Genomic DNA, 26,950 nt, shown 5'->3' on the forward strand with positions numbered 1-26,950 from the left:
TATGGTAAAAATCCCAAAATTTCAGAAAGTGCAGACTCTACATGGCCTTGTTGTGCCCTGAAAGAATTCTGATGGCCTCTGTTCCCTGTGATTGAGTGCCGAAGGTCGCTCCAGCAATCCCTTCTTTCTAGGGAGAGAGTTCAATAGTGAGACCAAGACATGAACAGAGATTAAAAATCTCCTGAAGCTCCCTCCCATCCCCAAAAACACTCCCTTTGCGGCGGTCTTTGCAAGTTTGAACTGATGCAAGTTAAATTCATGTTGCTTAGGTTTTTCAATGGAGAGGGGGTGAGATAATCTTGTCATTCCAATATATTTCTCTTTCAACAGACCCAGAGATACGTTCCTTTGAAAGAAGCATACTGTGAATTTCAGTAGATTCTTGCGTTAAAATAGAGGAGTTGTCAAAATGATTGATATTGCCATTTCAATTGTACCTGCGTTAGAGAAGATTATTTTTTCCTTTTTTTTCTCATGCATCTCACAGGTCATAAATGTTGATGGAACAATGAGGAAAACCCTCCTAGAAGATAAACTTCCACATATATTTGGATTCACACTGCTGGGAGATTACATCTACTGGACTGACTGGCAGAGACGAAGCATTGAAAGAGTTCACAAGATAAAGGCTAGCAGAGATATCATTATTGATCAGCTGCCAGATTTAATGGGCCTTAAAGCAACAAGTGTTACCAAAGTGTTTGGTAAGCGTGAGCAATCATGGGGTGAATCTATAGTAATTTCTAGATGGGCTTGCTTTCATTAAGCAACTGTTTGTTGCTTGTAATGAGAATAACTGTGGTCTCATATGTTGGAATTATTTTAAAGGAAAACTGCACCTATTGTTTGTAAAGTTGGGAAAAAACAGTGCTGCAAAAGAAGTATAGGCTTCTGGTTTTTAGTGACACTTGGCATAAGTCTTCCACAGCTTCCACTGCACTCTTTGAATTTTTGTGAGGAGATTTTATTCCTGCCTCCAGTCTATAGGAATCATTACTTCTGGTGCTCACAGAATTGCTCCATATTATGTTGCTCTTTTCTTCCAGTACCAAGTCCCAGTGATACTCAGTTAGCAGAATGCTTTTTACTATGTCAGGTGGTATAGGCAGAATTAGTGGCCATTAGAGCGTTGCCTCAAAGCATGTGGCACTTAAATATTAACTTTTAACACCTAAATCGTACTTAAATCGTAACAATTAAATCTTGCCCTTAGCATCGGATCAGCAGCTGGAGCTCCATGTTCTTCCACTGCATCTGCTGAAAGGTGCAGCCAGTGGTTTAGGTCCTCTGCTAGCATTCTGCAGTAGTAACTCAGTAGTATACTGGCTTCAGTAGTAACTCATGAGAGGTGCATGTTCACCACAGATCTGTTTACTATCGGGAACATTGGAGTCTGGGCATAGCAGTAAACAGATAAATTTGTTGGTCAGCTGTTAAAATTACTGAGAATAGTTGCAACAGAATCACATAACATAGGTTGTCAAATTACACCCTGCCAGTACATGGAAGGGTAAGATTTACTTGAAGGATAATCAAGTCCTCAAGCTGCTAAGTTACGGCATCAGTCTGAAATATGTATGCCCTAAAAAGGGAAAATTAAAAGAAACCTGGTTGAGACCGATCTTGGAGATTTTTTTTTGTGGTAACAGTCTTTAAATACCTAAATCCTTGATTCCAGCAGATGGAGAAAGGCGCTTATTTATCTTTTGGTCCTTACTCCCCACATTCCCTCCCCATCTGGTCATGGTTGTTCACATGAAGAAAATTCAGTGTGAGATTGTGGTGATCTTGTTGGAACTGCTTCTGCTAATGAATCTTCTCAGCTTTAAATTAAACTGCAGTTATCCAGCTCTTTTCTCACTGTTTCATATCACTGAACATTTATAAAACTGGTGGTTTCAAAGAGATACAAATATGGGGTACTTGGCCAAAAATAACCAAGCTGAACATGTATGTAATGACCTGCCCTCAGTTAAGGAATTTAATCTTTGGGGAAACTAGAAGGATATGTTTGTAGCTGTTATTTGTACTATAGGAAGGATAGGACCAGCTTCCTAATCCTTGGGTAGAGGGAAAAAAGAGTTTTGAATGTTTTTTTCAGAATTCCCTGTTGACAACCCATAGTGTTAACTTACTTTGAAAAATCATTATTACACTGTGTTTCCGCTCAGCCTCCCCCCCTCCCCTTTCCCCCCTATGTCCACAATGTACCGATACCTGTTTTGTTTTGTTCTGGTTTTTAAGGAACTAATTCATGTGCAGAGAACAACGGAGGCTGCAGCCATCTGTGTTTCTTTACACCCCAGGAGACCAGGTGTGCCTGTCCCATTGGCCTTGAGCTGTTGAGTGACATGAAGACTTGCATCATTCCTGAAGCGTTCTTAGTTTTCACAAGCAGAGCAGCAATTCATAGGATTTCCCTTGAAACCAATAATAATGATGTTGCTATTCCTCTTACTGGAGTCAAGGAAGCATCTGCTCTGGATTTTGATGTCTCTGATAACAGAATCTATTGGACTGATGTTAGTTTGAAGGTATTACTGACGTGTGAATTCCCTGAATATAAAGCCACAGAGCAGTTACTTTGATCTAACAAAGGTCTCGGTTACATGATCTGTCCTGCAGTTGCTAATGTTGTCATTGAATTGCATCCAAGGAGACTCTTGGAGTTGAAGACAGTTGCATTGTTGAATGCGCAGTTGGGTGACAGGCATCTTCCTGCTTCAAATAAAAGTCCAAAGTGGTGTCTGCTCATACCAAATGCCTAAGTCTTAGATGCTGCATGTGTTGGATCCATATATGTACCTATTGTAGAAAAGCTGTTTTCATGTCACACAGTAGAGTAATTTAAACATTGAGCTTGGCAACCCCCTGAGCTTTCTACCCTTTTCCAGTTTTTGACTTGGAAGGCAATCTTAATATTAACACTTGGCAAGTGAACTTTGGATTGATTGCTATTGGTCTGTGGCTCCAGCTTGGCACAGAAAAGACCAGGGAACTTCTCCACTCCCCTCCACATGGTGTTAAGCCCCCTCCTGCCCCTAGTTCTATCTCCATGTGTTCCCCAGGAGTTTGACATTTCCTGTGACGTGTTTGGTTCCCATCCAGGTGCATGCTGCAGTGAGTGTTGTGCTCTTCATCAGCATTACTTTGCTTTTGAAGTCACTTAAGTAATGGTAGAAAATGACAAATTCACTTCACTGGAACTGAATTCCTCTGTTTAGCTTCTTAATGGGTTTTCCAAGAGCAATCAAAGTTTCCTTGCCAATGCGCCTAAACCGTAATAGGGAAGTGCTCTCTTTTAGTGGCTGCAGGGCATGTGCAGTTTCCATAGCCTCTCCATGAAGACTAATGAGGGTTGTACTTCAGCATTAAGAGTGCAGCTTGTGGTGCAGATACCTCTCCTTCAGGAACAGTGCCAGTGCAGTAAATTAGCATACTGCAGACACAGTTACTAAATAAATCTCACGCAAGCACGTGGTGAGCTGGAGCTATGGTCGTCTTAACCATTTGTAGTGGAAAATACATTGCTTCAGCTGCATCCATGCGTAGATCCCAGTCTCACTCTGTGCAGAACTGGAAAACATTTTACTTGTGTGTGATCTTCTGAATTATCCAGCATACTGTATTTTTGCGTATGTATCAGCTTATGTTTCAGCACGTCTGGGTTTTCATTCCCCCTGTCCCCCCACCTCCTGCAGCTTAGCAGCAGGTAGTATAACTTCAGAGCCTATAGCCAGCTCCCTTTCCTTTGGTGACCACCACTTCCTTGGTCTCTTCCTGCCTCTGGTTATAGGAGGACTTGCAAAAAGGGATTATACTTTTTCTGAGATGTGGGTTATACCTGTAAAAATATACTACAGGATTTCTGGTTTTGACATTTACCTTTAAAAATACAAAATGTCTCTTAGGCTGAGACGTTCATTTATCAAATCATTAAGAAGTTAAGAGCTGAAATATTAGCAGGCATATAGAGTGATTGCTTAGTGTTGATAACAAGGGTGGGTAATTGTACGTTAGTCCTGGAAGTTACCAGTGGTTTACCTGGAGGTTGTTTCAGTGCTCCTTGCTAGGAGTGGCTTACTTGTGTGAATGCAGTTCTTGCCTCATGACTTGTTTTGTTGAGTTTGCATAAGGAAAATGTAGATGGGATCAGCAAACTTGCTCCAGGTGACTGATCATGAGAAACAATTTAATTCAGATTTCTCTAAACTGAGATGTGTTCCTGAGACTTAAAACATTACAGTGAGTTAAGCAATTTAGAAAAACAAAAACAAAAACAAAAACAACTTTTTGTGTGCAAATAGAAGAAAGGGAGAAGGGGCAAGGAACAATCTGCAGATACATAGTGCTTTCTGAAAATCATATCCTTTTAAGATGTTTTGGAATGGTCATCAGAACCCACTGGCTTTCTGAAAATTCAGGTCTTTTTATCCTGTGAATTGCTCTATCTTTCTTGACAACAGAAATTTATTTTTTAAAATGTAACACTGGCTGATTTTTTTTTTTTTACTAATTTCTTTTTAGTGCACTAAACTTCTTCATAATCATTCCTTTTATTTCAGTTGGGTGTCTGTAAATGCTGTAATATTTTTACACAATTGTTTTCCAGACCATAAGCCGAGCTTTCATGAATGGGAGCTCTGTTGAACATGTGATTGAGTTTGGGCTAGATTATCCTGAGGGAATGGCTGTAGACTGGATGGGAAAGAACCTATACTGGGCAGATACTGGAACCAACCGCATTGAAGTAGCCCGCCTGGATGGGCAGTATAGGCAAGTCCTTGTGTGGAAGGACTTGGACAACCCAAGGTCTCTGGCTCTTGATCCCACCAAAGGGTAAGGGACAGCGTTGTTTTTCAAAGCTTTGTGTGCATATTCTTGTACGTGACAAGTTCATTGGCAGTTTCTGTAGCAGTACTGCATTCAGCTCTGGGACCTCCAACACAAGAAGGACATGGACCTGTTGGAGCAAGTCCAGAGGAGACCACGAAGGTGATCCGAAGGCTGGAGCACCTCTCCTATGAAGACAGGCTGAGAGAGTTGGGGTTGTTCAGCCTGGAGAAGAGAAGGCTCCAGGGAGACCTTAGAGCAGCCTTCCAGTACCTAAAGGGGCTACAAGAAAGCTGGGAACGACATTTTACAAGGGCATGGAGGGATACAACAAGGAGCAATGGCTTTAAATTGGAAGAGGGAAGATTTAGATTCAATATTAGGAAGAAATTCTTCACCATAGGAGTGATGAGGCACTGGCACAGGTTGCCCGGAGAGGTGGTAGATGCCCCATCCCTGGGAACGTTCAAGGCCAGGTTGGTGGGAGGGGAGCGCTAAGCAACCTGGTGTGTTTGAAGATGTCTCTGCTCATTGCAGGGGGGGTTGGAGTAGATGACCTTTAAAGGTCCCTTCCAACCCAAACCATTCTATGATTCTATGATTCATTTCTTCAGGGTCTTTGAAAAGATGATAAACACTTCACAACCCTATGGGTTACAATGAAAAATGTAAGAATTGTTAATGAAAAGTTAAGAGTTGTCAGTCATATTTTTATACCTTTGTCTAAAAAAGAAATACTGTAATACTGCACATAACCACAGGGGTTATTCTTTTTTTTTTTTTTTTTTAAAGAACTGAGAATAAATTTAGAAAAATCAAAGCATGCAACGAAACACCATCTTAGCTAGCTGATGTACTTTTTGTTTCGCTTCTCATTGCAGATACATGTACTGGACTGAATGGGGAGGTAAACCTAGGATTGTTCGAGCATATATGGATGGAACAAACAGCATCACTTTGGTGGATAAAGTGGGTCGTGCCAATGACCTCACTATTGATTATGCAGACCAAAGGCTATATTGGACTGACTTAGACACAAGCATGATTGAGTCATCAAATATGCTAGGTAATCTAGTGTTTTATTATACCAGCCAGTACAGAAATATACACTGACCATAGTAAAGCCACTGAATAATCTGCAATTGGAATAATATAATTAATATTCAATCTGTGTGTATATTTTTCTTATGAGAGGAAATGGAGAGTTAAATGTTTAAGGAGATTTTAAAAAGCTTCCTGAATGAATAACCGTATGATGATTTATAATGATGGTGAGATACAATGTCGTTTCTCTGTATCAATATTATACTGTCTGTGTTTTACCAAAGCAGAGATGACCTCTGAGTTTCTCAAAGTGAGGACAACTTACAGGCTTACTGTAAACCACCCCTGACGTTTCAGTCTGGACACTAATTTTTTGTTGAAGTATTATCTCTGTTTCCAGCTTCAAGGCTAGTTATATTAGTTCAAAACCAAAATACTGCTTGCATTTCCTGCAATCTGAAAGGTTGTGCAGCTACTTCTAGAGTGTATCATAACATGTTTTGTACACAACTTTACAGGTTTTTTTATCTTCTATTGAAATTTCATTTATACATACATGCTAAGATTTACTAAACTTTCACATTGATATTGACATGATAACTAAGTGGATAAAAGAAGGGAATTTTGTTTTCCATAGCTGACATAGAGCTTTTGTGTCATTCAGATATATTGTAAATATTAAATGGTCCACAGGGTTTTAGCTGAGGCAGGTAGGAATTCCTTTTTGAGAAAAGGAATTATAGGAAACTTATATAAGTTTCCAAATGCCACACAGTGAATCAATGATAGGGTCAAAAATGGAATCATCCTGTCCCTGTTTCATTTCCAAAGAGAGATGGGAATTTCCATTTGTGAGATGGGAATTAATGCCTCTAGGATTCCAATGTAAAAATCAAAGTTTATGTGGCAGAACATACAGTATTTAAGCAAACTCATACAGGATTGTTACAGCAGTGCTCTGATTGAAGATATATATAATTTCCGAGCAACTGTTTGTTTTGGGGTTTTTCTAAATCTGTGAAAAGCTACCCTTAGAGTGAGAGGGTTTGGGGTTTTTTTAAGGTGTTACTGTGTGTGTGTATCTTCAGAGTACAGAGAATCTACTAAGATGAGGAAAACAGAGCAAGCGATGCAGTTTTGGATTCTGAGGCTGTCACTGATTTTGCATTTCTTGTATTTGTTGCTTTGAGATGACAGCTACTGAATGGATGTTACTGTTGAGAAATTGCAATAAGGTTGTTTCTTTATCTAGAGTTGGGTTTTTTCCATCCAGAGTGCATGATCTATCAAAGCTCTCTCTAAGAACTGGAAACCGATTGTGGCATTGAGAAGAAACACAATATTGAAATTATCTGTGGTAATTAAACTGATTCTAGAGCTGAACCTGCTGTTAACAGGTATTTGTGGTGAGAAAGTAGAAGGATGAGTGCTGAAGCTAACAATATTGTATGATGTCTTTTTAGTTAGCAGATTATAAAGACTTAAGTAGACTTCTAGCAAGCAGCCTCATCCGTTAAGGAAATGTTATTAGCCTTGCCCTATGTTATGCAGTGTCGATCTCCTTGCCAGGAGAGATCTGATAAGTGTTGCTGATAGAAACATCTACCCCACCAGCAATGAGTAAAGCACACTTATGTGGGTGGATGAATGAACACTGTCCCAGCTTAATCTTGGACGTTATAAACATTACCCAGCAGGAAAAAAATCACTCTTTTGGGAGATTTTTCTCCATGTACCAGCTATCTAAAATTCAGTTAGCTTATCTGCGTCCTTCAAAAGAGCCTAGCCCTTGAATTCATCATTGCGGACTAGAATTGTAAGGAGTACCTGAAAGTGTGAAAGGTATCTAACTTGGACACTTCAGATGCCTAAAAGTAGTCAGGAAGGTTGCCTCTATATTTAGTTCTGGTGGTTCATAGGGAAATGGCTTCATGTTCTAGTGTTTGTGGTTTTCGTTCCTTCTCCAGTCTTGGCGAAATGGGAGAGGCCATGATGGAAAGTAGGGCAGGGGAAGAAAAATGAGGTGTTCTGTAGAGTCTAGCATTGTACAATTGTTTGAAGCAGGAGGAGATGATGCTGATGAAGGCTACATCTTCATTTGCTGTAAAGTGGCAGAGATTCATGGAGGTTTATGCTTGAAAATGTTTAGGAAGGTTATTTATGATAAGACTTTATCTACTTTAGTAGTGCGTCTCTGGCAGAGGCCATCTAATGCTCTAGAAGGTGTTAAATCTGTTGTGAATGTTGCTAACTGAGCCACTGAATGTGGGAGTATTGGGATTTCTGCCAAACAAACGGTTTCCTCATCTCTTGGGGTAGCTGTATGTTAAATTGCACTGCAAAAGATTTGTGTTTCTTGAGTGAAACACTAGAATTTCTCATAGCTGTTTCTCTATGAATCTCAAGTTTGTTGTATGTTGTTGCTTTCGTGCATGTTAATTGGGTTTTTTATTGGCCTAAGTGATTCCTGGAGCTGATAGTATTCTTGAATATGTTTTCCAATATCTATTTGGGATCATAAGCAGAGTAGTATTTATTTAAGTGACAACACACTGGTACAGTTTCAAATTGCTTTGTAGGCAAGAAAGTATAAGAATAAGGTTTTTGAATGCAAGTGTTTAGGTTACCTGTTGAGCAGATACTGCTTAATAATGAGTACCACAATGCTGACTTGGGAAATGAGGTTTTATTTTAAAAAGGGAAGAAAAAGCTTTTTCTTGATGCCAGTCATACCCTTCGTTTCCTGACTTGGGAATTGTCCTTTAGTTGATTATCCTTATTTTTGCAGGACAAGAACGAGAAATCATAGCAGATGATCTACCTCATCCATTTGGATTAACCCAATACAGTGACTACATCTACTGGACAGACTGGAATCTTCACAGCATAGAAAGAGCAGACAAGACCAGTGGGAAGAACAGGACGCTTATTCAGGGCCATCTGGACTTTGTGATGGATATATTGGTCTTCCATTCTTCACGTCAGGATGGCTTGAATGATTGTGTGCAAAACAATGGCCATTGTGGTCACTTGTGTCTTGCCATACCGAATGGATTTAGGTGTGGCTGTGCTGCTCATTACACCTTGGATCCCAACAGCAGGAACTGTAGTTGTAAGCTTTTTTGTTTGCTACTATATTCTTCAGTGCCTGTGGCTCCCAGGTGCTTATGATCCCTTTCAGTGCAGAAAGGGAAGGGATATCACAACTCCATTTCAAAGGTTCTGACTTTAAAGGTGATCTTTAAATATGAGGACAGAGTATGGAGTTTTATATCCATTTTTCTGACATGGAATTAGGGCTGAAGATATGTATTTCAAATCTTAAAAGTAACAGCTGGTATTTCTTGTTTTACTGGAAGTGTTTTCTAGGTGATTCAGCTGTGGATTGAAGCTTTCCCAGTCCTTACCTAAGTGTGTAGGTGGGTGGAAGAGACATTGTACACAAAAATGTCTTTTTTCTCTTAAGTGTTTAATAAAGTCAGCAAAAATAACACCCAATAATACAGTCTCCTAGGTGGTCTGCGCAACGTGCACATGCACTTGAAATTCGTATAAGTTTGTTTTCCCCCTGCAAGTGATATTATGAGCGTGCCAATTCACTGGTTGTCCAATAAGAATTTAAGTTTCTAGTAAAAATTGCAGATGAATAAAAAATGGACTGTTGACTTAAAAAAAATAAACCAACAAAGCTTCAGGCATCCTGGCACAATAGCATATAGAGAAATTTTAACTGGATGAAAAGATGGGTTTATGAAAGGCAGGTCCTGCTTGACTAACCTGATATTCTGTGACAAGATGACCTGCTTAGTGGATGAGGGAGAGGCTGTGGATGTTGTTTACCTGGACTTTAGTAAAGCCTTTGATACCGTTTCCCACAGCATTCTCCTGGAGAAATTGGCTGCTCATGGCTTAGACAGGCGTACTGTTCGCTGGGTAAAACACTGGCTGGATGGCCATCCCTGGTGTCACCATCCCTGGAGGAATTGACAAAACGTGTAGATGTGGTGTGTAGGGACAAGGTTTAGTGGTGGGCTTGTCCATGCTAGGTTAATGGTTGGACTCGATGATCTTGAAGGTCTTTTCCAACCTAAATGTTTCTATGATTCTCTAATAATATAGGAAAACCTGTGACTGTGTATTGCCCACTGTCACTGGTGTTACTTAAATTCCACATGGGGAGCATAGTTATTTACAATTTGAAAAGCAAATACTTTCTGGGTAAGGGTGTGCACATTTACCCTCCAGGAGTACACAAAGAAACATTTTCAACTTAATAGTAAAAATCTCGAATTATGAATTACGTTAGTTTTCATTGTGGATATAATTGTCTCTCTGGGATTTTTGTCCTAAATATTTTTTGTCTTCTGTGTGGGTGTATTTTTGACCATGTGAGTTACATTTTCTTAGGGATTCTGTTTTGGTTTGTTTCAGCCCCTGCCAGCTTCCTGTTGTTTAGCCAGAAATCTGCAATCAGTCGGATGATACCAGATGATCAGCAAAGTCCAGATATCATCCTGCCTATGCATGGTCTAAGGAATGTCAAGGCTATTGATTATGATCCCTTAGATAAATTGATCTACTGGGTGGATGGACGTCAGAATATTATAAAAAGAGCCAAAGATGATGGCACTCAGGCAAGTTTATATGGTGTATATAGTTTTGTGTCGGTCTTTTTGTGTGCTTTGTATTTAATGCTTGACTTTCCGCTTCCATCCCCTGCACCACAGAATCATTGGTTTAAGCTTTACTCCTGCAAGCACTTATTCATGTATATTCTATTTATATGTGAAAATTACTGAAGGCTTTTAGGATTGTGATTTTAATTTGTACACGAAGTGTAATAGAATATAGTACATCATAGGTATCTGAAACTATAAGCCTTGAATTGCAATCTTTAATTAAGGGTGGACACTGAAGTGAGGCAGACTCACTATTCATACTCAGGACAGATAAATTATATTCTAAAATCAGTATTATGTATGCCAATTGTGTGAGAATATTGTCATCATTGTAAAGCTCTTTCAAAATGAAAATTCTCAGCTATCCAAGCTGTAGTTAAACCCTGAGTGAATGTAGAATTGATTGCTGTGCCAGATAGGAATAGGCTTATACCCAGGCTTAATTGCTTTATTGAGTTCGGGACATTATTCTTTTGCGCTAGTTATTCACACAACAGTGGAAAGAAGTGCACTATTCTTCCAGGCAGTGTTATGTGTTAACATAGCTTAACTCCCAGGTCAAGATAATAGATTCTTTGAAAACTATGGTTTGAGTAGGGATATAAAACCAAATGGAGAATGGGCAAGTTCTGTTTTTGTAGTTCTTGGGCAGTTGTATCTAAACAATGTGACAGGATACCAATGGAAATGGACTAGTCTCTTCATGCATGTAGGGATTCAGGGGGTTTATGGTTTCCTTTCAAGGAAGAGATGACAATTTTGGTTTTTTGGCCATTTCTTTTAAGATTGGGAGAAGGTATGTTGGGATAGGCAGCTAACTGGGTTGTGGATGAATTTTGAAGAAGTTTTGCTCTTGTTTTTTGGGATTATGCTAGGTGCTAATTGTTGTAGTCTAGCTTCTCTTTGGTACTTGCTAGGTGCAAATTGCAATGGAGAGTCATTTGCTCTGTGTTTTCCTCAACCTTGGTCACAGAGCTTTGAAGATGCAGATCCCCTGCAAATTTTGACTTTCCAATTTTCACTACCTGTATTTACTTAATTTTGCTAAATCGTGCTGTTTGCAGATGATGCATATGAATTTCATACCTGGGTAATGTTACCTTTGATTTCAGGAAAAGAATGATTTCTTTTTATTTCTAGGCACACTGTCAAGACAAAACAGGGATAAAGCTTTATATAAAAAGAAAAAAGCCTCTATATCACTATGCAGAACGGAGGCTTAAAACCAAATTGTGGAAATAGAACTTTCACAAGTAATGCTGTGTTGGGTAATTAATTTGACTTAAGTGGAGCACGAAATGGTGTCTTCAGCTTGCTTGACCCATATGAACTTTTTGTGGTACTGCTTTTGTGTTTGGATTGGGAACACCGTGTTAGGATACTTAAGGAAGCCACCACTTTTCCCTCACCGTTATCATGTCACCAGAAGCAGTCACCTTTGAAGGCTACTTTGATGTTGAGAGTCCTGCCAGCACTATTACTATCCCAATGGCATGGCTGTATGCTGGTGGAGCCTGTGTAACGTTAAGCAAACAACAGAAAGGTTATTTTCCTTTAGGGATTTTTTTTATGTGCTCTTCACAGAAATAAAGTATTGAAGTCTATGGTAGTATTCAATATAGAGTTAAAAAGTGTAGTAAATAGTATATTAGTTAGATTGGGAGGAGTTGAGGGTAGTGATTCCAGGAATTTAGCAATAATGTCAAGTTTTGTAAGGTCCGTCATAAAGACATGAGGGTGAAAGCAAGGTAATGTTGTTAGTATGGGTGTGAGGCAGAGCTGTAGCTGTTTGACATGTAAGCAAACAGAACCAAGTTTCATTAAAAGATTTTGCTTTTAGAAGCCAGGACTTAAAGAAAATCAATGTCTTCTACACTGCAAATAATAAAGTAAGGAGACTTTGGCAAGAGATAAGAGATTTGTTCAGCTGACCGTATAACAGTGCAGGTCTGGCCAGAAGGCTGCCTTGTTTCTTGCATTGTTTCATTCAAGATTGTTCTCTGCATAAACATTCACTATTGTTTTCTTCCATCTCTTGCTAATTAATTCTACTTATAGGAGGCCCTGCAACTGCTTTCTGGGGAGTGTTGCATAATCTTACAGATTTTATTTAGATATTTTTCCACAGTTTGAATCAAATCTTTTTTTGTTGAGCTTTATTGCATTTCTTGTACTTGTTGTTTCCTCATGGGTGGTTTTAGGTGTTTCTGGACTGTCAGGTCGGTAAACCATGCTCTCTCTGCAATCAGTGTTCTTCAATCAATAATCAGAATAATTACTGGCAATTGTTCCCTATATGTTGTCTCGCAGCCTTTCACTGTCATGAGCACTCCAAACCAAAGCCAGAACCCAGAGAAGCAGCCACATGACCTCAGCATCGATATATACAGCCATACCTTGTACTGGACCTGTGAAGCCACAAATTCAGTCAACGTCCACAGACTGAACGGCGAGTCAATTGGGATGGTGTTGCGAGGGGATCACGACAAGCCTAGAGCCATCGTAGTGAATGCAGAGCGAGGGTGAGATTCCTTTCTGTACCTCGTACAGAACACTCTTGGGATGTATGTCAGTTGTGTGTGTGACTCTTGTGTTTTTTTAAAAGGGAGGATTTTTGCATATTTAATTGTTCAGGATGTAGGTGACTGCTTGTCTGATTCCGGATTTTAAAGGTATCCAGCTTTCTCTTCCTGTTCTCTCCTTTGTGCCTCTTCTGGTGTGCTGACATACATGTTCACATAGCCACGTGGTTGCTTATCATGAGGAACTAACCCAGGTGGGGAAAACAAAGCAAAACCATCTTTTCCTGTTTGCTACATGAGTGCACAGCCCCTCCACCTAATAGGAGAAGCAGGAGAGTTTACACTGTGTTTTGATCAGCTAGGGATCTGGCTTATAAATGTTTGGTAATCCTAAAACAAATGTTTCTAGGCAAAAAAAGGGGATCTCTCATATGATACAACTATTCCTGCTAATGTAATAGTATAAAGTTAAACAAACAAACAAACTCCTTAGGTTCCATATGTTTTTAAGTTAGTTCTGCCTTGATGTGTATCTCGGAAACTTCTGAAATGAACTAAAACAGGTAGGGTGCACTAGAGTGGTTTCCCACAGGAATAAAATACATTGTTTTGCTGCAAAGCAGTTTTGGTTAGATTCAGCAGACTCGCCTCCACTTCAGGTGGTTAGTAGATTCATTCTTAGAGGTCAAAGATGTTCCTTTACTGTTCTCTTTAAAAGTTAGATGCTTAAATCCCAATTTACTACTCAGTGGCGTACCATGTGCTTGACAGATGTTGGATGGCAACATTTCATAACTGTGTGGATACAGTAGTACCCAGAGACTCTATCTGGAGCATTTATAGGATTGGTATTTTATACAATACTCAGTGTACTCTGCACAGTTCCAAAGCTGGTGTGGGGAGGGGGGGATTAGAGGAAAGATTCTAATCTTATTGGGACTAAGTCACTTGGACATAGTTTTATTTATTTCTCTGTTAAAATGGGAGTTTGGGTTTGTTGACCTCTAAAGCTTCTAACTTTTCTAGTCAGATTTTCAAATGATTTAAAGATAAATCTGGTTTTAAATTAAAGGAGGAAAAGATGGGAGAGAGGCTATGCTGAATACTGTGACTACCAGGGAGAGCTGAATAAGTGATCTGTGTACTGAACTTCTTGTGCCTTAGTTCCAGAAACCCTTCTCTCCACCTCTCCCTTGACTGCACGTTGTGACTGCTGCCTCTCCTCCTAGTGCCGTCACAAAGACTTCGCAGCAGTGTAACCCACTGTATTAGGGAGTTTGCTCATGTTTTCCACAACTGAAAAAATAGTGGACTTCTCCCTGAGGGAGTTCTCAGTTCATCATGTGGGTACATAAGCCCTTTTTTTCCCTATGCAGAGGGGAGGGCAGAGACTGCTCTGTTTGCAGCTGTAGGCAGATAGAAAGAATTAATGCAACTGAGACATCAGGAACATCCCATCCTCAGTTGTTCTTCTTTCTGGGATCTTTGCCTTGCTCAAGTTTGGTAGGAACTTGCAGGAAGGAAGGCAACTCAGAAGGGAGAGGAGGTTACAGTTAATGGGTTTTTTGTTAGAAAAAGCTGCTGGGCTTTGATTCACAAACGGGGACAGCGTTACCCAAGGATGGTTGTAGAAAATCTGTGGTAGTCTCTTTCAACCCCCAGCTTCAGTGCGGCAACAGTGCTGCCAGCGTAGCAGTGCTGAGTGCTGAGGCATTTTATGGCCTGGGTGTATTAAGGACAAATGCTATTAATTTCAGGCTCTGGATCTTTGCATCTGGGAGCAACAGTCACCGCAGTCATCCCTGTGTAAACCATTCCCACTTACAATGTAGAACCTGTGTGCAGAGGTGAGTTGCCTCCCTTCTGAAGCTCTTAGATAAGCGGTTGGTGTCTTTGTTCTCAGGTACATGTACTTCACCAACATGCAAGAGCGAGCTCCCAAGATTGAGCGTGCAGCCCTCGATGGCACAGAGAGAGAAGTGCTTTTTACAACTGGGTTGATCCGACCAGTAGCCCTGGTGATTGACAACAAACTTGGAAAACTTTTCTGGGTGGATGCAGATCTGAAGCGTATTGAAAGCTGTGACTTGTCAGGTATGTGGTATGCAGTTAAACATTTGGAGTGGAGTGTGTGTATGTATAGGACATCATTCCCTCTTTGATGCTGACCCCAGTAACTTCTATCTCCGCTATTGCCAGTTCTGTGTAGGCAGTCACAGATAACAATTGCTGGTGGGCTCCCATCTTTGAAGTGATTGGAATAAACATGTCTGTAATGATTGCCACCCTCCAAGGGAGCCATTTGACTTTTGATATGTTATGAAAGCAGCTCTTGCAAGATCAGATTTAAATAGGTGTTGCCCGTCACGGAACCCCTAAATCAACTGTCCCATGCCCTTTTTTTTCCTTATGGTTTGAAAAGTTTGCATAACTCTTCAGTTTTTCTTTCTCTGGTTTTTACAGCTTAGTAAATCAAGGTAGCTTGAAAGACAGAAGGAAGGGGAATAGGTTTCTTCTAAGATGGATGATAAGGTAGCTCATCTGGAATACCAGTGTTGCAAACCAGTGGAGAGATGTCAACTCGTTGCAGTTTTCCCATATTAGTCAGATAAAGTGTTACTCCACCTCCGTAGCAATAGCACCACGTGGATCTTAGAGAGCATTGTTCATCCTTGACTTTTAAAAGCACTTGATAGTGCTGAAGAAGTGGAGCAATGGGGCTTACTCATCTGGTGAGCCATATAGCACAGAGGATGCAATGGCCCTACTTTCTGACTCGTGATTTGTTCTCTCATTGTCATCTGTGTTATCAAGAAATGTAACTCATAAAGAAAGTGCAGAGAGAAATGGACTAGTGTGAGGGAGTAGAAGCTGGGCTGTTCTAGTGATTGGCATCTGCCATAAAAGGCTGATTCTCCCAATTTTCGGTGGGTCTTCTTTTCTTGCCATGTAGTCACATCGTCACATCCTTCTCTTGTGTTGTAGTGAGGCAATGAACTAAAACAGGAGAAAACTCTTCACTTTTTTATAAGGACAGTTCACTTTTGAGCACCTAAAACTGACTCAAAGTCAGACTTGGGTCTCTTCTGCCAGAGAGGGGACACAAACATGAAGGTGGAGCTGGGAAGGTAAAGCAGCTTATGTCTTTCATCAGTTATCAAGCTGCATAGGGGGCTATTGTGAAACTGCCTGTGTAGCCACAGAATGTCCGATTCACAATAGGTATCAAAGGACCTACAAAAATTTATAGGAGAAGAGAAGATAGGAGAGAGACAAGACTTGACCTATGAAACAACCCACATTTGAGAAGAAGAGGTTGACAGAGTGGGACACATAACACAAAACCCATCAGAGATATTGAGAGGGTTTTGTCTAGTGATGAAAGGAGAAGTGCTGTGGGAGGAAATGCAAAAGTAAAATGACAAGATGGAAAAGCTTCATAATCATGCAGGTATTGTGGCTGAAGTGGTATCCACAAATGCCAGAGAGAGAGAGAATAGGCACCAAAAATTACATGAAAATCATATGGTTTGGGAGAGGGAGAATGTTCCAGGGAGAAGTTAATGAATTGAGAAGGGAGGATGGGATCAATAACTAGTGCTGTTACTGATAAAAAGATGACCTCCGTGTAACAGGAAGCCATATTACTTCATGAAGCTGTCCCATACAGTGGACCTTGCTATGCCAAGGTCTTCTGCTGGTGTGTACGGAAGATGCAACTTTGTCCTTGCATAGCACAGCATAAAATGCAGAGGAATCTGTTTATTATTGGTTTAGATCTAAGTCTTGAATAAGTAAGACCTGACAATAGGACTCAGGTAAACTGATAGATGAATAAACTAGCAGCTAGACCATCACATGCTCATAGTTGTATCCTGTGGTTGCAGCTTCCTTTGTATGCATGCTTCCTTTTCGTGACATTAAAACTCCATGTAAGCGTATGCTAGCATACTGGATATATATTTTAATCCAATTCTTGTTACCTTTTTACAGGGAAGACTAAACTTTCTCTGGTTAGTACTGAACCAAAGCTTTTAGTGCACATTTATTTGATGGGGTCACAACTAAAGAATCAAACCCTGTAGGTAAGATAAAATTACGAGAAGGCTACAGGATTAAAAGAAAACAGTGGTTATTAACTAGAGGATATATATCATGTAGCCAGAGAACTATGGTTGTATTTGATCCAGCTGAGCTCACTGTAATTTGATTCACTGAGCTGTTGATCTTTTAAATGAGTTAACAGCACATTTTTAAATATTTTTGCAGTCTTGCTTCACAACTTCAGAAGAAATTTGACAGCCAGTTATGTTGGCTTTAATTAGTTCCTCCAAAAAGTATTTTCTGAGCAAAACACTTTAAAATGGGCATGGATTAGCAAAAGGATTTTAGCGTAAACTGAGGCAGCTGAATAAATTGGACCAAAATTGTGTATAGCATCCTTCATGCCGATTAGACTGGTCTAGGCAGCCTTACTCCTTCGTAGACGTGGGGAAATGATGTGGTTACGGAGGTTTCTGAAGCTTGCACTACACATTTATTAACAGCATCCTGCCAAATCATGGAATAACCTCTGATGTCCAGTGCTTAACGTTCAGAGAGGGATAAAAGAACTATAAACCTGTTTGACAGTTTTCTTTGCAAAGTTCTTCGATTTTTCAGCTGAAGTTGTTGATGCTTTTTAGACATTCATATACCAGTTGCAAATAACTTGTCTGCTACACCAGTCAATTAAAAAATAGTGTTTTATATTATTATTGAAGTGACTGGAAAAGCTATAAAATTGCTGTGGTGAAAACATGCTTTGTTTTCAATTAGACTTTAAATAGAGGAACTGTGTGTCCTTCAAGCTTAATGTTCTTTACATTTAACTATTGATTTCCACCTTGAAAAGACTACACATCTGTTTCGTTCTGGGAATCAAAGTATTTAATTACTACGGAAATTCAACACTTCTTTACTTGTAACATGCTTTCTCTTCTTTTTTCTAACCTTATCTGTTGAAAATATCCTTTTGTTTATTCAGATCAAGTTTATCATTTTGATCATTCTTCTAAACAACAATTGAATGGTGTCATCCAGTGCTGTAGGTACCCTTTGCCTCTCCTCTTAAAATTATTCATTAATAATTTGGACTGTCATTTACTTAAGATCAAATTCAACATAGTTATAGTATACATTAATCACCTTGTCCGGTGCTATCTCCAGCAGCTTCCCAAATGACCAGTGTTCAGCTTTTTGCAGATGAGGGAGAAAATGGGTGATGCTTGATGTACACCCCCAAAAACCATTAGATGTAGCCTAGTTTAGGCCTGGATTTGAGAGGCTGTTCAAATAGGCTTGGATTCTAGAAGGACCCCTAGCTTGCAATTGTCACCCAACACCTCATGTATTCATGATTTCAGGGTGCCTTCAGGATATCCTTCAGGAAACCAGCTTGCTTTTTATTTCTAAATGGATGAACAATTTAGCACTTAAAAAATCACGAAGGCAGAAGGAGTTTTCTTTATATCGAGTTGAAACGAGGCTTTCTTGTTCTTGTGGTGTCTGAAGGTTGTACTTTTGGGTCAAAACGTGAGGCTTAGTCTGGCAAAAGGACAGTGGACTTTGAAAATCCAATGACACTGAAGTTCATAGGAGCTAAGGGTGCTCAGCACGTTGCAGGGTGAATCAACAAACCTCACTGAGAGCCTTCTGTGAAAATGTTTCCTAGTATATCTAAATTTTAAGACCTGTTTAGGAGAAGACGAACATCTCAGGAACTGCACTGCTAGAGAGTAGTACTAAGGGTCAGGTTTAGTGCCCATTTAGTGAAATTAGTGCAGGTGCATCTATTCTGCTCTTTCACTCTTTACAAGAGTAAAAGAATCACTTTTTACAAGAGTAAAATCCAGTGGTACCTTGGAAGTGTCTGCAATAATAGTCACATCAGATTACAACGAGGACTGTACTGTCACATACAGTTCATAAATGTTTCTTCTGAAAATTGAATGAAACAAAAATGTCTTCCTCATTGGTTTGGAAAGAAAAGAAATTGAGGGCTAAAGAATTAAAACCTCAGTCGCGAATCCAAGAATTTCTGATCTCTCTACAACTAAATTCGCTTTGAATGCACACTGTTTGTCATGACAGTCAAGCAAGAGTCATTGCAGACAGTAGTCTTATGTGCAAAACTAATAGAATCTGTAATTGAAATAAATGTTACATTCTTATGCTTGGCTGAGCTCTACATAATTTATGCAGCAAATTAGTTGAATCCAGTGCTCATAGCATTTTTATTATGTATCCAGGTTCTGTAGTCTCATTTTGTGTAGGTATTAAAAACTTTTGTTTTTTAAATGCAAGCAGACATAAGGTCTTTATTCCAAAATGAAATACAAGAGCAGAAGAAGCAACAAGTTACGATTTTGTTTTGATTCCTCATTTCTAAAATCAAATATATCCAGTATACGTAGGCGTACACAGCCTCAAAATGGTTTCTGTGAATTAAGAGAATAATTTGGAATCACTTCACCCGAGACAAGCATAACAAAAGCAACAATTAAATGCCACTAAGTGTAGGGCAGCACATAGTAGAAGACTGCAAGCAATTAAAGTTAAAAGCAGTCATAAATGCATTTTTACTTAACCTGATTTTTATATGTTGGCTGAGAGCAAATCTTTACACATTTCTGTAGAGCAGAGAACCTGAGCATTTGATAGTGTTCCTGTTTAAGAGCATACTGAGTTACTTGGAGTTTGGGTTTTCTGGTTGATTACTGAAGAAAAAAGAGAAGGTGAAGAAAAGTGCGGCTCTTCGAATATGAGCTTTTCTTTCGTGATCATATCTCTGTGGTTGTGATATAGCATATGACAGGGTTTGTGTACTTGCCTCTTGCTTTGCATGATGAATGTGTTCTATTTGAGTAATGGCAGTGAAGCTAATTGGTTGTATTTCACTCTTCCTTGTAGATTCCAACAAAGTGTACTGCTTGGTGTGTATTGTAAAACTTTTGGAATGTATTGTAAAAGTTATTATTTAAAAATAATAAAATGAGAGCTGAGTCTGTATCAGTGATGCAGGATTTTAGGGACTGCCCACAGTGACACGTAACAGAGCATGTCAACGTGAGGCTAATCATGGCTGGTTGCCCAGCCATTGTATGCAAGGATGAGCTGTGTTTCATATTGTGTCTCCTTACCCTCATGATATGGCAGCTGGTGGCGTTTACCTGAGATGAGGCTAAACAAGCAGAGACGTGGTCTGCATAGCCAAGTGAAGCCAATGACCTTATAGCTAACTATTTTCAGGGTTTGGGTTTGGTTGGGTTTGGGTTTGGTTGGGTTTGGGTTTGGTTGCGTTGGTTTTTTAAGAAATGAGTTAAAAATCAACCGGTGTAAAACTAGTCTTTGTCTTTATTGATCTCAGGTGCTAACCGTGTGACCCTGGAGGACTCCAACATTCTTCAGCCGATGGGACTCACTGTGCTGGGGAATCACTTGTATTGGATTGATCGTCAGCAGCAGATGATTGAGAGAGTGGAGAAAATGAATGGGTACAAAAGGACTAGAATTCAAGGCCGAATTGCTCACCTAACAGGCATTCATGCTGTGGAAGAGCTTGACATGGAGGAATTCTGTGAGTTTATTTCAAGATCTGATGTCTCTCACTCTTGGTCACTGTTTCTCAAAGTTCTCATCCAGCTGAATATTGTAATAACATTGCCCAGTGGGCTTCCAATAAGCCATGGAGTGCTTTCAACTTGGCCAGTCGGGATCCTGGAAGAGGAGGAGAAACAAGTTCCTTGTTCTTGTCCAGAGGAGTATTTCTGGACAGCTAGAATATGTGATCTCATGGCACTTAGTTACCTGCTTTGCACAAGCTCAAATGTTACTGAATTCACTCTAAAAGCTATTTATAATTATGGTTGTTAATTTTTTTAGTACAACCAAGTAATAAGACTTGGAAAAACCTTTACAAAGAAAGAAAAGGATTGTACTTGCCTTTTCTCCAGGGGTTTCAGACCCTTGTATAAAGCATGACTAGCTTGACTTAGCAAAATTGATGTAAAAGCCTCCAGTGAGTGAGGGAGAATGGGCAGGAAGCTCCTACAGTAAATTATTGCGGATGTGGAATTTCTCTCCTGCCAGAGATGGAGCCATTTTAGGTGCTACCTTCTGAAGGGGGTCATGCATGCAGGACCTTCTTTTTGTGGACTGGTGATACAAGTTGCTGTGGTCTGGGGGACAGTGCAGAAACCTCTTAAAGTAGTCGCTCCTCAAAGTGACAACCTACAGCTCCTCCTGCTTAGCAGGAATAGAAGAGAGAATATAAAAGCACAAACAGGGTGTGTGAAACAGGGGGCTAATGACAGTGGCCTCTTTAAACTTTGTTGCCTATGATGAGTTGTCTACTATAGGGAGGGTAAATTTGTGTATAACGCTTTAATTTTCAGAAGAAATTATTCCATTTTGCAACGCTCTGTGCCACATACATTAGTTTCAATGATAGCTGAAAGTATTTTCAAACTTACTTATGTGGGTAAGCTGTTACAAATAAGGTAGCATAAGTATTTAAACTGTAGTAGATTGTATGTGGTAATCCTCATCCAGATGTTCACAATACCCAGTTTCTCTTCTGTGCCATTTCTCATATTTTTAGTGTATTTCAAAGGTAATACTGAATGATGCAAAAAGAATTTTTTCTTTAATTCTCAGCACTGTTAGAAAAAAAGATTGCTTTATATCCCTTGTGGGTTTTAGAAATGTTTATTTTTTATAGCGAGAGTACTGTTTCTTCTAAGTCACACTGAAAGGAATCACCGTTTGCAGCTGAAAACTGTCCTACATAGGTGACTTCTGTTACAACAGGAGAATAAAAGTATGTGCATTCCCACACCAGTATACATGCATGCACTTTTTCTGCTAGCAACCCGTGCCTCAAACTGTAGTGTCTCCAACAGTATATTAAATTAATGAATTTGTTAAAGGTGAAAGCAGGTTGCTGAGAAGCCCGGGCAGGTAGAAAATAATTTTGGCACAGAAATGATGATATCTCTACTGTTTCTTGCCTGTGGAAATTCTTGGTCCTTACCTTAAAGCACGCATTGTTCAGCAGCATCCCAAATAACACAGGCTGTAGCTCTGCCGATCGCTCCAGCAGATGCTGAGCTGTCGGCTGGAATAAGCAGGCAGGAGACTGGGTCTCTTCTGACTCTGTTGGGTTGGGGACCTCAGACAGTGGCCTCACTTCTCTGTGCCTGTTTCTTATTCATCTAATGTTCATTTAGAGTGATTCTGTTAGGAGCTCTCAGGTACTCAGTGCTTCTGGGTAATCGATTTGGGAACACAACCATGTAGCCTCCTATCTTTAAAAAAAAAAAAACCAAAACACTGTATGTGCTTATATTGCAGTTTTGTGAGTGACAGGGAAGTGGAGGGGCTAGATATTAGAGCTCTTTAAGATTAAAGGAGAATTCCTGGGGGTTTTGGGGGTTGGCATTCTGCAGTGATGTATGTTAATTCTTCATGCCTGGCTACCTTAGAAACACAGCTGGGATGTCTAGGTACGCTGTAAATGCAACCTTCTCGAATCTGCCTTCTCATTCCTCTTCACCTGAGCTCCCACATTCTTTTTAGAAGTCCTCTAAAGGTCTCCGTATCACTGTGACTGGGAGAAATGTCATCCTGATAAGGTAGTAAATCAGCTTTTGAGCACTGAACGGAAAAATCCTGCATTTAGCTTCCTATTAATTTGTAGTGAAATCTTGGTTATTCAAACAAGTGGTTTGTGGGTGATTTTGTGAGTTTGCCCTAGCTAGGAGTAGTTATAATTCCTTTTCTCCTGTCTGTTACTCTTTTCTGTGTGTTTCTCCAGCTGTGCATCCATGCTCCCGTGACAATGGTGGGTGTTCGCACATCTGCATTGCCAAAGGAGATGGGACTCCAAGATGTTCATGCCCCGAGCACCTTGTGCTTCTGCAGAATCTCTTAACATGTGGAGGTGAGTTATGTTTAACAGTACTGCTAAGCAGTTTACATCAAAAAAGATGGGGGTTGAGGTTGCATTCCAGTCCTAATGTGGATTTACACACAGTATTTTCCTGCCATGGTGAGTTGCATCATGTGTTAAATTGACCTTTGATTCTTCTACCAGCTGTTTTTTGCTTCAGTTTTTGGACATATATGACTTTTCATTATGAGCAGAATAGTCTTGTTTGACCTTAAAATACTTGCATCTTCTACTAAGATTTTTATAATTGTATGATGTGATAGGTTTGTGCTTTAAACAAATGCCTGACAATGATGTTGGATTAACCCATGATGACCTTCCAGCAGAAATTGCGCATATGATTCCCACAGTGTGATACTCCAGTCTTTCAAATTAATATGACCTCATAACATGAAACACTGTACTGTCTGGTTATGACATGTAGGCTAAAAACTCCATTGCAATCCTTTTTAATTAAGGTAGCTGTCCTCTTTTCACATGGTAGACTTTTTCTTTAGGCTTCCCTTTCACAGTCCCAAGATTTTTGAAAATTGTTATGTTACACTTGCAGAGGGGATTAAAAACAGAACAAAACATTGTTTCTTTTTGGGAGGCATCATATCGTAAATCGTTTGGCTGTAATGGTCCTCTTGACTTCTTTTTATGTATTCATTTTTCTGTGGATTTCATTTTCTGGCAGAGCTCTGACCTCCCATGGGACAGTGATTTCCATTATAAACTGTTTTCTTTCCCAGGACCACCACAGGCTATGTGGTTTTAGAGTAGTGGTTGTTACATCTGCAGGGAGGGAATAAAATCAATCTATTTATATTTCTTGCTGTGCTGTTGTTGCACAACACGACCAACGAGAGATTCTTATGTCCCACTCCTTTGTTATCTTCAGCTGTAAATCTAAAAATTAAGGGGCCTCCATTTCAGTGTCTGTGTTTTTTATTCTAATCCTTCGCTAAGCCTGCAACACCTTTTTAACCTGTCTTGTCTGCCATAGTAGCAGCCAATCGCCAGTATTTCAAAATAGATTAATAGCTATTGTGGCTGGGGGACAACATTTGTCCATGTACCGTAATGAATGTTCTTCACAAGTTTTTAAATGCAAGCTTGTGCCTGCCAAGTGCAACCTTAATACGACATCAATTATGGCTCTAAATGCAGAAGTCGTAATCTGTCTGTTGAATTATCTAAACTGCACACTCATATCAAAATTTAATTCAAGAAATATCTTAATGTGTGTATCTGGCATCTTTATCTTACCTACAGCTGTCAGATCACTGGATATATTTGTAATTCTCATATTGCTACACCAAATAATCATAAATCAGAAACTTAAAAATCATAAAATTTCCAAAATCAAGTACATTTGGATTTTTATTTGCAGTTTATTTTTCAAGTGCTTGGTTATACTTGTGTCTCATACTTGAACATTTCACCCAGTGAAGGAAGGACAGCAGCACTTCAAAAATGGTTTGCATGTAATTTTGTAGCTCTAGAATCTGTAACACCAGCCTCGGGAGAAAAACCCTCATCCAAAGTCTTGTCATTGGTTCCAACTGAGCAGCTTTCCTTCTGCTGGGTTCTTTGTGAAGTTTATTCCTGAACTTGAATGTTAATAAAAGCTTATTGGCTTTCCAGAGGAGTGTTGCCATCCAGTGTCAGAGCACACCTCCAGCTTGCTCAATATTGTTGTCACAGATGGGGTAAGATGTGGGACTCTGTTAATCCAAGTGGTAAACCATCTACTTAGAGCGTTGGCTGGCAAGAGCAGCCGTGGGGACTAGTGACTGCCTCTGTTAACTGATTTAATTACGTCACAGGGAGTTGACCCAGCAACTTTTGAAATCAGTGGAAATGTATCCGTTTGTTGCAGCGGGGTTTTGAGATGGCCTCCTCATTTTGAACATAACTAACTGCTACTGATAACAACTGAAGGGACTTAGACATTGACTGTTTCTTTCATTGATACTAATGGTGAAAAAGTATGTCCTGATTTGCTGTATGTAAGAATTAGGAGCATTTTTTTACAATAGATTCTTGATCTGGATTGTCTTTGTCTCTTGACATTCTGAAGAAAGTGACTATGAATGCCTTATTATGGCGTAATTGTTGCCTCTCTACATGAGGTTGTGGCTGCTACTTAATGCTATCAGTGTGTGATTACAACCTGAGCAACAGTATGGATGTGAAATGGGTTGATGCCAGGATCTCGGGGTCCATGACAAGTCAAATTTGAAGAAAGTCACAGCTTCCTTGGGTTCAACAAAAATAAAAATGTCTGTGCACAAGATCCAGTGTTGTGTCTCTGACTATAGTGAAGGAATGTAGGATCAGGGCAGGCCTGCAGTGCTCCTCAGACTACTCTCTGAACCTCCACTGACCTGCAGCCCAGATACTTTCCAGCAAGAGGATTTAGCTTAATGTTTAACAGACCTTTACAGATATTTCTTCTCCATTCATATTTTTCAATTCATATCTGACTCAGAAATTTGTTTGTGGAAAAAAACACTGGAAAAATAGAGAAACAGATATTGTAGAACCAGATGTTACATGTTTTAGGTGTATTCATTGCCAATTAACCCAATGTGCCAAGTTTTTTTACGAAGAATTGTTCCAGGCTAATATAATTGCAGAGATTAGAATTGTGTAGAATGTGGCTTGCAATCAGAAATTGAGTATTCATTTGAATTTATGTCCCTGACAGTGTCTTCCAAAAGGTAGCTGTTAGAGCCAAAGTAAGTATTTGTAGTTCCTGTCCTTTGTTCAGTGCTTGCCTGCTAAAGTAAGCTTCTTCAATCAGCACGCATCCAGTATTTGTTATGAAGTTGGCAAAATTTCATTCCCTATCCAAAATCATGTTTTCCTCTTTGCTAGAATCTTAATATTGTCACAGAAGAACTTCAGTGCAGGCCTAGGTATGTTTTTCTTGAAAAAGTCCGTCACATTTTCACTCTGTTGTAAAGGCTAAAATTGAATATACAAATGTGATTTGTTTTCTCTTTCTCCAGAACCTCCAACTTGTTCCCCAGACCAGTTTACCTGTGCAACTGGAGAGATTGACTGTATCCCAATGGCATGGCGGTGTGATGGATTTCCAGAGTGTGATGACCAGAGTGATGAAGATAATTGCCCCATATGCTCTGCATCCCAGTTCCAGTGTGAGAAAGGACAGTGTATTGATGCACACTTGCGGTGTAACGGAGAAATTGACTGCCAAGATAAATCTGATGAAGCAGATTGTGATAGTAAGATTAATTTTCCTGAATTCATGGTTCTAACCTAAGCGTCCTTTTGGGATTCTAACTGTTCTTCATATATACATATGATTTTTAGTTTCAAATGGGGAAAACCAGCCTTACCATAAGCCTAACTAAGCTATCCACTGTTTTTCTTTTCCTCGTTCTTATTCTGTTGCTCAAATTAAACTTCTCTGTAGCTACATGAATTTCTGACCATGCAACTATAGATATGGGGGAGGCTGGGGAGAGTATCTTCAATCCATATTCAGAATGAAAATGGGAAAGAAACTGGCAGAACTTACCACATGCTTTTTTTTTTTCTGTGCATAATTACCATTTTGGCTTGCACTGTTTTCACCATGTCCACTTGACCTTCAGACAGTGATCACTGCAAGGTGCCACAGGGAGGAAGAGATGGACTCAATCCTGTGGCTGAATTAACTGTTCTAAGAGTTCAGTCTTAGCAAGCTGATGCTTATAATCCTGGATGTACCGTTCTATGAGAAATCTGTAGAACGATATCCAAGGAAGTCTTGCTGCTGCAGCTGCTTTGTATGCAATCAGCCGTAGGATCTGGACAAGTGCATTTGCATTTCCTTTGGTTGGTGGGAAAACTTACATATTCTGTGTCTACTATCAAGGCATAGCTGA

General features: G+C 39.7%; 1 protein-coding gene across 1 annotated transcript; it reads left to right on the top strand.

The window, feature by feature from the left end:
• Positions 1-487: 487 nt before the first annotated feature.
• LRP5 (low density lipoprotein receptor-related protein 5) lies at positions 488-26,950 on the top strand (the record flags this gene model as incomplete). The annotated part of the gene is made up of 12 exons (XM_009708982.1): positions 488-704; positions 2,245-2,534; positions 4,613-4,839; positions 5,715-5,899; positions 8,666-8,989; positions 10,309-10,511; positions 12,867-13,078; positions 14,982-15,172; positions 20,487-20,696; positions 22,935-23,060; positions 26,069-26,302; positions 26,919-26,950. Coding segments are annotated over 12 exons (2,451 nt in total), but the record flags the coding sequence as incomplete, so codon positions are not given.

This window comes from Cariama cristata, unplaced genomic scaffold (assembly GCF_000690535.1).
Source record: "Cariama cristata isolate BGI_N322 unplaced genomic scaffold, ASM69053v1 scaffold15101, whole genome shotgun sequence".
Classification (NCBI taxonomy): domain Eukaryota; kingdom Metazoa; phylum Chordata; class Aves; order Cariamiformes; family Cariamidae; genus Cariama; species Cariama cristata.